This window comes from Ursus arctos, unplaced genomic scaffold, assembly GCF_023065955.2.
Source record: "Ursus arctos isolate Adak ecotype North America unplaced genomic scaffold, UrsArc2.0 scaffold_22, whole genome shotgun sequence".
Classification (NCBI taxonomy): domain Eukaryota; kingdom Metazoa; phylum Chordata; class Mammalia; order Carnivora; family Ursidae; genus Ursus; species Ursus arctos.
Window position 1 is genome coordinate 56,866,496 of NW_026622897.1, and position 13,514 is coordinate 56,880,009.

At 39.3% G+C, this 13,514-nt stretch overlaps 2 protein-coding genes across 2 annotated transcripts; one reads left to right on the forward strand and one right to left on the reverse strand.

Moving 5' to 3' along the window:
• Window positions 1–773: 773 nt before the first annotated feature.
• On the forward strand, window positions 774–1,730 carry LOC113269509 (olfactory receptor 51H1-like). Its single transcript, XM_026518388.1, has one exon. The coding sequence runs from the start codon at window positions 774–776 to the stop codon at window positions 1,728–1,730; it is 957 nt and encodes a 318-aa protein (XP_026374173.1).
• Window positions 1,731–12,233: 10,503 nt separating this feature from the next.
• On the reverse strand, window positions 12,234–13,187 carry LOC113269508 (olfactory receptor 51H1). The gene has a single exon (XM_026518387.3). The coding sequence runs from the start codon at window positions 13,185–13,187 to the stop codon at window positions 12,234–12,236; it is 954 nt and encodes a 317-aa protein (XP_026374172.2).
• Window positions 13,188–13,514: the final 327 nt, after the last annotated feature.

Sequence of the window (13,514 nt, forward strand, 5' to 3'; positions counted from 1 at the left end):
GACTTGAGGTGGTATCTCCCTGTTTTTCTCTTTTTATTCTTTTTCTCTTCTCTCTTTCCCTCCTTCTACCTTATTTTCTTTTCCCCTCTATTTGTCTACCTCTTAAACTTTTCTCTCATTTCCACTTTTATTGTAATTATTTGAGAAATATAGCATTTTATTTCTCAAAAATCACTAAAACAGACAAAAACTAAAACAATAGTTTATTGGAAAGAAATGTATGCTGGCAATCTAATAGCCCAGATATATGAACCAATAGCTAGCTCTTTTTCATAAGAGCAATGGGAAGAAATGGATGTTTGATAGAAAGAGGAAAAATGTCCTGGCTAAAGCCAGGGAAATATGAATCAGAAATCTTTCAAAGAGGATCTTTTGGGAGATGTCAAAAACAATTACAGTGTGATTTTTGATTTGTCATGAGCGTGGTTCAACCAGAGATACACAGCCTGGAGGTAAGATATTCAAGAATTGAAGAGCAGAGGGCAAATTATTCAAAAATTATGAGATGCAAAAGTCAATGTGAATATGACTTATTTGTAGCTGGGTGAGTCTTTTTGGGCCAGTAGAAGCTTCCTCAACAGGATATACCATGAGTAGAAATTTCAAGGATTTGGTCCTCTCTTACACGCTCCCCACCCATGTGAAAATACAATTGTTTCACTCCCAGGGAAGTCAGATTCTAATATATCATTAATCCCTGTCACTGTATTTTTAGGAAGTCACCCATCAGGATCCCACAAACACCCTCCTCATGCCTGTGTTACACCGGCTTCATGGCAGATAATAACCACTCTTACTTCCAACACCCTTACTTTGTCTTAACTGGAATTCCAGGGCTTGAACAAAAGTATTACTGGATGGCATTCCCACTGGGTGCTGTATATGTCATTGCCCTCTTTGGCAATGGTGTCATCATCTCTACCATCAAGTCTGAATCATCCCTGCATATCCCCATGTACTATTTTCTGTGCATGCTGGCGTTGGCAGACATGGGGCTTGCCCTTTGTACTTTGCCCTCTATGCTAGGCATATTCTGGTTTAACTTTAAGTCCATTGCCTTTGATGCCTGCCTTGTTCAGATGTACTTCATTCACACCTTCTCCGCCATTGAATCTGGCGTGCTGGTGGCCATGGCCTTTGATCGGGTGGTAGCCATCTGGAACCCGCTCAGGTATGGCACCATCCTAACCAATGGTGTGGTCTGGAGAACAGGAGCAGTCGTCTTGACAAGGGCAGTCTGTGTGGTCTTCCCTGTGCCTTTCCTCATCAAAAGACTTCCCTTCTACCGCTCCAACATCCTCTCCCACTCCTTCTGCCTCCACCAAGACGTCATGCGCCTTGCCTGCGCCAGCACCCGGGTCAACAGTCTCTATGGCCTTATTGCTGTCATCTTCACAAAGGGTTCTGACTCCCTCTCCATCCTCCTCTCCTATGTGTTCATACTCCGAACAGTAATGGCCATTGCCTCAGGGGAGGGCCGGCTGAAGGCACTCAACACCTGTGTTTCACACATCTGTGCTGTACTCATCTTCTATGTTCCACTCATTGGGGTGTCTGTCATTCATCGCTTTGGAAGGCACCTTTCACCATTGACTCATGCCCTCATGGCTAATGCCTACCTTCTTGTACCCCCTGTGCTGAACCCCATAGTCTATACTGTGAAGACCAAGGAGATTCGAAAGAAGATCATCCAAATATTTGTTCAAACCAAGATTACTGCAGAAGGTTAGGGTCTGCCAGTTTGAGAGAGGAGGAATCTATTCTGTAAAGGTTCAATTATGACTATGAGAAATAAAAGTTTATATTTCTCATGTTTTCTGTGTGATTTGAATTGGACAAAGATTTCCCTTCTCTCAGAACATACTTTCCTTTTCCTGCACTAAATTGTTCTTTGCTTAGTATAAAAGAGTGACATTTATAGGAACTGTTCAATGTTCTGTCCTATAGCCCTGCATTTACGGTTGGCATATAATAGCTGAAGGCAGGGAATATTACTAATTCAATTTTTAAATAACTCCTCTGAACACAAAAAGGCCATGAGTTCAATGCCTTTTAAATTAAAGCTCACCAAATTAATTTAACATTCTCACTCAAGAATTAGGAATGACCTCCATTCGCTTTAAAGGGGAGAAATGAACTACATTCATTAAATGAATAAGAGAACACCTGGGGATAATACATTATTAAAACATGAATCAGAAAAAATAATCAAATTTTAGGATTAAGAATATAAATGTGTACCATTGAGCAGGGGCTAACTATGTTGCCTAAGTTGGGATCAAAAGATTAAGGGTAAAGTTTAGCTTTTCCATGTGTGACACTGGGTGTTCTCTTACTTGGGCATCCAATGTTGTTATGAAATTAAGTTTAATCATATGAGTACAGCTATTTGTAAACATGAGGTTCTGTGCAATTATAAGGAGTGTCTAAGAAAATCAAAGATAAGGGATAAGAGAACTTGTATTTATAGACGGCCCACTAAGCAAAAGACACAGTGCCAGGGCCTTTTACGTGTTATTTTATTTGGTAAACACAGCATCCCTTTGAAGGAAAATGTTATGCACTGTCTGTTACCTATCTATGATGAGACAAGTACAGAAAGGGAGAAAGTTTGAAAATTTGTATAACAAATTGACTTTGCAGTGCCACCAAAGCACAAAATTTTGTATATAATACAATAAAATTGTGTGGGTGCAATTTTTTTTTTCCTGGTCTGAGTGGGTAGAATGTGGGATTTCCCAGGAAGGCAAACAGGGTGTACCTGGAGCCCATAGGGAGTGATCGTGGCTTCTGGTGTGACGAGGGAAGTAAGTGCAGGTCCAGGTGGAGGGGCAGGGAGAGGATAAGCTGGGATGAACTGAATTTAAAAAAAAAACAAACTCAAAATTAACTTACCACATACAATTTGAGAAATACTGATTTAGTAGAAAAAATAAGACGCATCTTAATTTTTTCATAGTTAATTTAAAAATATCTATCCTACATGCTTGAATTAGGCACAGGGTGGCATAATAAAAAGGAAACCCCCAAAGTCCAAGACTTCAAAAAAAAAAAGAAAAAAAAAGATAGTCTAATGGTGGAGATAAGGGAAGTAAGAACAGGAATGCTTTCTAGATGTCAATAAGGTAACCTGGAAGGTAAGACATGCTATCCACTTTCTCAGTTAAGGATGGCCCAAGGTCAGCATACTTTTCTTTCTTTTTTTTTTTTAAGATTTTATTAATTTATTTTTCAGAGCGAGAGAGTGCACAAGCAGGGGGTAGCAGCAGGGAGAGGGAGAAGCAGACTCCCCACTGAGCAAGGAGCCAGATGTGGGACTTGTTCCCAGGACCCTGGGATCATAACCTGGGCTGAAGGTGGAAGCTCACCCAACTGAGCCACCCAGGCATCCCAGTCAGCACGCTTTGGTGATACATGACCTTAATCCTTTTAGTGCCACGACAAGATCCTATAATCAGAGTCTGGAGGCCACATTCATTGGGCCATAATGTAATTCCAATTTGTTTCTGTATACCCATCTCAAGAATCTTGATAGACTCTGACTCTTACAATGTTCAGTAACCCAAGTTTTGCTCTTTGCAATGTTGGAAAACTTTAAGGAGTAGTTCCAACATAATGAAGTCTTTCAACATGGCTTCATCCCCAGCTTCCTGATGTACACATTTGTCTCTTAAAGTCAGGGACTGTAGTATATAGAATAATGTGAATGTTATGTTACATGGCAAGGGAAAATTAAGGTTACAGATGGGATTGAGGTTGCTAATAAAATGACTTTGAGATGTGGCGATTACCCTAGATTACATTGGTGGGCCCAATGTAATCACAAGAGCCCTTTAAATGTGGAAGAGGAAGACAGATCATTAGTGCAAGAGTGATGTGATGTGAGGTGACTTGACTTGTTGTCGTTAGCTTTGAAGTGGTTATAAATCAAGGAATGAGAAGAAATGAAGTTTCCCTAGAACCTCTGGAAACACAGCCCTGTTGACACCTTGATTTTAGCCTGCTGAAACTCAATTTAGATTTCTGGCTTCCAGAATGGTAAGAGAATGAATTTGTATTGTTTTAAGCCATTAAGTTTGTGGTAATTGGCTACAGCAGCAATAGGAGATTAGTGTAGGGGCCAATGCTGAAGATGAAGAAATAAAGGCAGGACTTTGTGTACTGAGAGGCACACTTCCAAGTTTATCTCCTGATTCTGTTTGAACTCATGCTTAGACACTGTGCAGTCACCCCTCGTGGCAAGCACTCTATACTTTTCAAAAAGCACTATCTACTGTCCTATTGAAAAGATACATTACTTTAGAAAATAGCTCTTAAGTAATCATTATGCAGAGGTAGAAAGAAATACAGGCAATCCATAGTAGTAAATGGTTCCAAAGTGTATTGCAACAGGCTTTGGGACATGGTGTCACTGCACTTCTGTGTCCATATTTTCATAGACAAATGCCATACATTGGTGGGCATTTGAAAAGTGCACACATAGAGATATGAATAAGGATGTGTATCCACTTTCATTCATGCAGGTACTTCCACATAAACTTATACAAATAGATGCGTGCCCACACAGAAACACACACATTCACACCTCTATACAGCAATGGAAATAGATTCACACATCTCTGAACACCTATGCACACATACCTTATCACTCAAATATTGACACATTCATTTGTACAACTGATAAAAACCAATATAATTTTAACACTTGAAACCTCATGAAGATAGGTATTCTTAGATCTACATAACTTCATTCACACTCTATATTTGCATAATTACACACGGTATCATATAAACACAACTCAAGCTCATTCACATGGTGTGACGGTTGGGCTAAGGAAAGGGGGCATACTTTTTCTTCTAAAACCTAGGTGAAGTTACATATACCTGTACCCACCCTCATAAGTGTCAGAGTTATTTTTTGCCCAGAATGCGAGTAACCCTGAGAAAGTGTGAACTTTATTACTAAGCTTGGGGGAATATGCAGCAGTCTAATTAATTTTGAGAATGAGTAGCTTAGAATAAAACCTAGCTGTTTAAAATTTGAAACTAGATGTAATCCTTACTATCTTTATTAACAATTACAATTTTAGAAACTGAGGGAAGACCTATATATGAAAATGACAATAAATTTGCATCATTTCTTTTCTTCTTGCACAGTAACAGTAAAGATAACATTATTGATTGACATAATACAAAATACCCATGTAGTTCTCAATCTAATGAGTTTTGCTACCATGAGATGCATGGTAGCTCAATTCTAAGAGCAAACATGCTAGAGACAGAACTTAGAAGCTGCCAGTTTCGTAAGGTCATGGCCTAGAAACTGGCATGAAATCACTTCTGCACTTCTGCCATCTTCTATGAATCAAGGAGGTACAGAATTCAGATTTAAGGGAAGCATACATGGACTCCACCTTTCAATGGGTAGCATGTCTGAAAATCGAGGGGCTATGTTTTACATTGGTACAATCTGCCCTCTGGTCAAAAATGATATACATTTTTCCCACATGTGAAATACATTCACCCCTTCTGAAGACCACAAAATGGTTTCATACAATTTCAGCATCAGACTCAGGCTCTAGGCCAAGGAGCTCATCTAAATTAGGTTCAGGGATGGTGAGTTTCCTCAGGTATGCTTCCTTAGACATAATTTGTCAAGTGTGATTCTTAATGTGAGCACCTGTGTATTTGATAAGCACATTGTCTGCTTCACACATGATCAGTACAATGCTGGGATCATAGAACATTTGCTATAGACACTTTCAAGCAGGGCAAAACAGCAGGAACACAGTAGTCATTAGTCCACAGCGATTCTGAATACAGCAGGAAACGTGAGGCTACTTCCTTAAGAGGAATTCTTCAGGGATTTGGGCTCTTCCCTTTTTCTACCCCCGAAGTCACCTTCCCTTTTCACAAAAATAGTTGCTTGTGCCTACTTCTTGCCCAGAGACATTTGATGTTTCAAAGGCCTCTTTTAAAAATTTTATGTCTTTGGCTCCTTCTCCCTAAGCTGAAAAAAACCAACTTAATGTGTTTGTTTTGAATAACTTTATAATCCTCTTGATTAGCTAGAAGCCATAGTCTCAATGCTTTTTGAGCTGTTTTTCTCTGCCTTAAGCTCCTGGTGAAACTGCTTTGGGACAATGTCTTTAAAATCCCTAGAGGTCTTATTATTTAACAGAGGACATTTGTAAAGCATAACCTTAAAATCCATAGAGGGGGGTTTTATCAGTCTTAAAAAATTCTATCAGACACCCTCGTACTCTAACATTTAGCTAAAAGTTCTTGTAATCCCATCCCAGAGTTGATCTTTGCCTGGAAGCTATTTTTTTTTAATTTGAGAAACATTTAATAACTGGAGGGAGGGAGTGAAATAGTTGGGCTGTCAAATCTAATACATTCTGGTTCATTTATATTTCCTCTAAATTTTCTTAAAAACAAAGAAGTTCTTTTTTTTTTTTTTTAGGCAGCAGGAAGCCAGAAAACATCTTCAACAATCTGCTGTGCATCTTCTCATCCAAATCATTGATTCCTTTAGATGCATTTCCTATTTTCCACATTTTCATAGGTGAGAGTGTCGCCAAATTTTCCATCATAACATAACAAGGACAAGGGTCTCGTTTTCTCCAAATTTTATGAACATTTTCCTTTAAACTCTTGCTGCCAGCCTCCTTGAGGTCCTTTAGACTTCTGTTAACAATGTCCTAAAATTCCCTCAGTCTTTCACCAACACTCATCTCCAGACCCTTAAGCCTTTCCTAAGGATCTCATTGACGCCCTCCCATCTTACCTTCGCTGCCTCCCCCAGAGCCAATGCCACACATTATAGTGTCTATTACAGCATACCCTACATCTGTTGCAATTATCCATTATTGCATAACAGATCACCTCAAAACTCGTGGCTTAAAATAACAGCACTCATTTATTTTGCTTACTAATCTACAATTTGGATAGAGCTTGATAGAAATAGCTCGTGTCTGCTCCATGAGGCTTGGGCAGTTCAAAGGCTGACTGTGGCCTGACCTCAGAGGGCTGCGATCGTCTAAAGACTTGCTCATGCACATATTTGTTCTGTGGAGGATGTTGAGTTCCGTGTTGGATAGACTAAATCTGAGAATTGCATGAGAGGTTCAATGAATAGTTGAACTCACTGACTTGAAGCTCAAGAGAGGAGTCTAGACTGGGTATAATGATTTGAGAGTCAATGGAATATAGATGACAGAGATGGATGAGAACAGAGATAGAAGTGGATGAGAACAGAGTGGATGAGAACAGAGATAGAAGTAAAAGAACCCTAAATATATTGATATTTATGGGATTAAAAATAGAAAGAAGAACTAGGTAGGAGGAATGAAGGTAAGAAGAGAACATGGATTAGGGACATTTCGGTACCAAAAAGAGGAGAAAGTTTTAAGGAAGAGAGGACTCCTAACAAAGGCCGATAGACAATAAGCCTCCCCCCAAATATATATATTCCCCCAGATTGAAGTCTTCAGATATGTTAGTCAGAGTGTGGTTAGTGTTCTGTGTGGTGGTGCTGGGGCAGGAGGCAGGTGGAAACCTGATGCCAGCTAATAAAAATCAAAAGCTAATCAGTCAACAAATATATATGGACTAACAAACCTGTTCAGTACTGTTTTGAGTGCAGAGTGTCTGAGATGTGATATAGTTCATACTGAAAGTGGAGATGTTAAGAGAAGCTTCAGGATAGGGGGCACCTGGGTGGCTCAGTCATTAAGCGTCTGCCTTTGGCTCAGGTCATGATCCCAGGGTCCTGAGATAGAGCCCCGCATCGGGGTCCCTGCTCTGCTGGGAGCCTGCTTCTTCCTCTCCCACTCCCCCTGCTTGTGTTCCCTCTCTCACTAGCTGTCTCTCTCTCTGTCAAATAAATAAATAAAATCTTAAAAAAAATAAAGAAGCTTCAGGATAAAGGAGGCTAGGGTAACGGATAAAGAGGGATTGCTTATCTATTTTATTTTAACTTTGTTTTGAAATGCTAATGTTTTTAAAATGAAAAAAAAAAGGAAATCTTAAAGAGAAAATATCTGGATGAAAGATTATGTTCTATTATCATTATATATCAGGGACATCCTTGGCCCAGTTTCCCCACTGTTGCTACTGTGAACTACATCTCTAACTTGCATTCTTGGGAAGTAACATAGGTGTTTATTGTAGATTTCTTTAAGAGAGTGATGAAGGGGTTTTGCAGAGCAAAATCATACTGATACTCATGAAATTCTCTTTGAGAATTTTTCTCTGTTTCCACAGTTTTCTTCTCATGGCAGCTGGTAACAGTCTATTTTCCCTTTCTCTCTCTTCACATGGTCCTCTCATTAAACCTGGCTTCCTGTTTACTTCCTCCTTTCCAGCCAAGCATAGCTGTCCTCAAGTGTAGGTATATGAGGAAGAAAAGTTTTGTTCCCACACTGAAAATAACAAATGTGTTCAGAATGTTTGCATGCCAGAGAAATGTTTGCATGCCAGAGAAACTTAAGTCTCTGTGTTTCTGTCAACATGTCCATGTACAACGTGTTTTTCGTTTCTTTGTTTGTTTTTGAGGATATAAATCTTATTGTTTTGTATGTATGGTCAGTAGTTACAGATTAATTTGAATTTCATTTGATTTTCAAATTTATAGCATGTTGTTTCTGTTTAATTGTTCATGTCTGAAGGTAGATTTGAATTGTGCCCTAAATATTAACAGATGATGACTGATGAACACGTGGCAGTTTGTGGCTACGACAAGTTGACAGCTCTATGAAATAAACCAGGATATGAACCTAGCAGCCTAGGTTTTCATGCAAACATTCCCATATCTGTGGTATATAAATCTGTTCTCCCCAAAATGGTTCTGAACAGGCATACTCCATCTGATAGACCCTTCATTTACAAGTAGTAAGCTTAATCAAATTAAATTTTCAAATTAAATTTTTCTAAGACAGCTTATTTTAAGAGGTAGTTAAACATATAGTTTGACTTATTGTCTCCTGTGCTGTTTTCTTCCTCCTTAGAAAGGTTCTCTCCATAATTCTGACCAAAAAACTGTATCTTACTTTGGCAAGAGGACCAAACCAGACTGATTACCATGGGTTTCAATGACATGCAAATCAAAGAATCAAGGATTGACTTTCTGAATATGTGTCAGTATTTTTTGAATGTTGTATAAATGGAGTATGTTTATACATTTAAAGAAAGAACTAGAAAGTGATTACTGTTGGAAAGAGCAAGAGTTAAAGATTGTGTGATAACTGAGGTGTATAAAAAACTCCACAGGAGTGGGGACACCTGGGTGGCTCAGTTGGTTAAGCGTTCGACTCTTGATTTCAGCTCAGGTCATAATCTCAGAGTTGTGAGATGGAGCCCCACATCTGGCTCCACGTTCTGCTCGAGATTCTCTTTCTCCCTCTGCTCCTCCCCTTCCATGCTCTCATTCTCTCTCAAATCAATAAACACACCTTAAAAAATGGACTCCACATAGAGATTATGCAAAGACAATTGAGATTGAACAATTAGATCATGAGGGAAGGAAGAGGGAGAGAGAGATCCATTGGGTTGTATTTTAAAGCCGTTAGTGTGAATGGTATCTTGGCAGAAGAGATTTACTGAGGTAGCAGAGTGACATGGGGGAAACTGAGAAATACCCACATCCTGGGGGAGAGGAAGAGTGAAGGCAGGTGAGGAAGCGGGAGGTAGAAGTAGGAGATATGGTGAGATGTTGTGAAATCAGCAAAGGGATTAAAAAGCAGGGGACTGTAAATATTTGTAATTTGCCCAAATAATTTAAACTGAGGGAGGATTGAGGGGGAAAATACTTGATTAGTTAGTTAGAAAGAGATCTGAACCATGGAAAACATACCTTTCATATTTTAATGGACACAAAAGCCAGACTGTAGGAGCCAGAGGAGGGATTGCACAGTGAAGATGTGGAGTATGTGTGTCGATGGCTGGTAAAGAATTTAGACTTTTGATTTTGCCACTTCATGGCCCCACCAGAGAATCAAAGACTAATGCTATTCAAAGGGCACTTTCAGCTAATTGCCTCCATAATCACAGTTTGTGAACATTGTAAAGCCTCTCATGGTGGTTGTCTTTTATCCTTAGTCTAGAGTGGTAGTTTTCAAGTTTTGGGTTGTGTATCTGTATAAGGAAAAAAACCAAAAAACAAAACAAAAAACAAAGAGACACTCCCTAATATATTTATATTTTATATTTATTTATTCAATAATTGTATATGGTAACACATTGAGAAAAATAAACATTTTTGGAGACTGAGAAAAATTTAAATACAGGTCAAAGTTATATATTTTTTTCTCCTTGTAGGCCAATTGATTATAAAGTGTCCTTTTTGGGATTCATTTTTTCATTTAGATAGCATTGATATTGGGGCCTTGGCTGGTATTTGCATTCTGTACCAACCAACCATTTTCAAGTACTTCCCATTTACTTTCATCTTGGCAAGTTGAACTTCTTCCATAAGGTTTTGGCAATATTGATTACTAGTTCATCTCTCATGCAGCTGTTTTAGAATCACTGCTTCATTCCCTCCTCATGGAATTTGCTTACAAGCCTAGGAAACCCTGAGACATGGATGAAGTCTCAATTCACAGGCTTTAGAATAAACAGATCTAAATTTGAATCTAGTTCTGACACTTAGAAACTGTTTAACTTGAGCAAGTTACGTAACTAGTCTAAATCTTATTTTCCCATATGTAAAATGTTGCTGACACCTACTCTCAAAGATTGCTGCAAGGGCACCTGGGTGGCTCAGTCAGTTGAGTGTCCAACTCTTGATTTTGGCTCAGGTCATGATCTCAGGGTCATGAGATAAAGCCCTGTGTGGGGCTCCTTGCTCAGCATGGAGTCTGCTTGGGATTCTTTCTCTCTCTCTCTCTCTCTCCCCCTATGCCTCCTCCCCCTGCTTGCTCTCTCTCTCTCTCAATAAATAAAATCTTTTTTAAAAAGGTATATAAAGACATAGCATTATTCATTAGTATTAATAAATGTGATATTGTAATGTAATACCTACTTGACTTGTATACATATTTCTTTGCAGAGAAATATGCCAAGGATTAAGCAGTAAATTGGAACATATTTCTCTGTATTTCTAGGTCTAGCATCATGATTGGCATTTCATTAGGATTAAATGCATATTTACTGAATGAACAAGTAATCCTCCTAGCAACTTCGCTGTGTAACAATTAATAAAATACTTAAAACAGGTATTAGCATCAATGCAAAGGCACATTGCATTTGACATACTCATCCTCACACATGTGTTCACCGCTTTCTTTTTTAAAATTGTTATTTAAATCCAATTTAGTTAACATATAGTATATTATTAGTTTCAGGGGTAAGTATTTAGATATTTACCAGTCGCGTGAAACACCCAGTGCTTATTACATCAAGTGCCCTCCTTAATGCCCATTACCCAATTACCCCATCTCCCTACCCACCACCCTCATTGCTTTCTTAAACTTCTTCCCAGTGCTGCAAGTTTTCACTTGTCCTCATAAAATGCCCAGGAATAATTTTACTTGGTCAAATTTTGTTGGATCCTCTAGTACACTGTAAAATAGACTTTACTCATACTGGGTCAAAAGAGTAAAGGCAGAACACCCATTATTCTACTAAGCATGTTGCAGAAAACTAGGACTATTATAAATCTGTAAAGAAGTGCTACCCCTTAAAAGAAAGGGGGCAAATTAACCATAGATGTGTCTGTTTTAATTTTATCATTGGTACTCTTCACTCAATAAATACCAAAACATAAATGCTATTTGATTCTATAACAGTTTTCTTTGCTCTATTTTAAAGAAAAAAAAACAAAACAAAACAATATCTCAGAGACCCAACCCTTCAGTAGTGGTACTGGGCTTCTAGAATTCTGCTTTATATAATTATTATTTAACTGATGATTAAAGAAAGAATGTTACTTCATGTTATATAAGTACTCATAAGTGTTATCTAGATAAGCAGGTAATAATTTATATCATTACTGATGTTCATCTCTAGTTTCAAAGAAGAAAAATTATGGTTTAATTAAATTAGATTTTGTATGTGACGCCAGATATCAAAATGTATGTATTTCAAAATGGAGTTTATACAGAACAAGAATGACCAGTGTTGTATCGTCACCCACAAGCCTTGCCCACCCTTGCATTTTACTAGCTGTGCATAACCTGGCTGCTTTGGAACTGCTGAAACTGCTGCATCTTTCACTTGACTCGATTTCCCTAGGCCCTGTTCATTCTCCTCTGGAACATGTATGTGATCCTCCTCCGTATCTGCTTGGTCTTCACACTATAGACAATGGGATTGAGTACAGGGGGCAGTAACAGATAGATATTGGCCATGAGTGTGTGCACTACTGGTGATAAATGCTTTCCAAATCTGTGAATCATGGTGACACCAATGAGAGGAACATAGAAGAGGAGCACAGCACAGATGTGAGAGAGGCAGGTGTTGAGGGCTTTGAGCCTTTCATCTCTGGAAGCAATGCCCAGCACGGTCTTCAGGATGAGCACATAAGAAAAGAGAATGATGAGGGCATCCAGCCCCAACGTGAAGATGACTATGATGAGGCCATAGAGACTGTTGATGCGGGTGCTGGCACAGGCTAGCCGCATTGCATCTTGGTGGAGACAGTATGAATGAGACAAGACATTGGAATGGCAAAAGGGTAGCCGCTTTATGAGGAAAGGCACAGGGAAGACCACACAGACTGCCCGGGTGAGGACAGCTATTCCAATCTTTCCAATGATGCCATGGGTGAGGATGGAAGCGTAGCGTAATGGGTCTCGGATGGCCACAAATCTGTCGAAGGCCATGGACACTAGTACTCCTGATTCTACCACTCCAAATCCATGGATGAAAAACATCTGTGTAATGCATGCATCAAAGGGAATCTCAGAGACATTAAACCAGAAGATGCTGAGCATGGAGGGCAAGGTGGACATGGAGAGACTAACATCAGTGACAGCCAAGATGGAGAGGAAGTAGTACATAGGCTCATGGAGACTTTCATCTACCTTGATGACAGCTAAGATGGTACCATTTCCCACGAGAGTTAGTGTGTAGAGAAATCCCAGGGGAAAGGCCATCCATGCGTTTTTATCTGGCATCCCAGGGATACCTGTCAAAATGAAACTGTGGTGGTTGGGTTGTGATTCATTTGAGTTCATTGCCATGTTGTCACTGTTGGGGGAGACTGGACTCTCCCACTTAGCTTGCAGCTCCTAAGTTGAAAATATATTTTCATAGAAGATAGGTAAATGGTTTTATGAATACAGAAGAGGAACAGCAGAGGGGGCAGTTATGTTAAAAACAGCGTCTAGGAGGTTTTTGGTATCACTCCGTCCTTTTGCTTCCTAGACAATCACATGAGATGCAGCAGCGGCACCCAAGGGCTTAATAGTGTAGAGCAGTTTGCTAAACAATCAAAAAAACCACTAAGCTCACACCACCACTCCACACAAATGCCTGCACACAATTCCACTGCCATCCCAAACCCATAT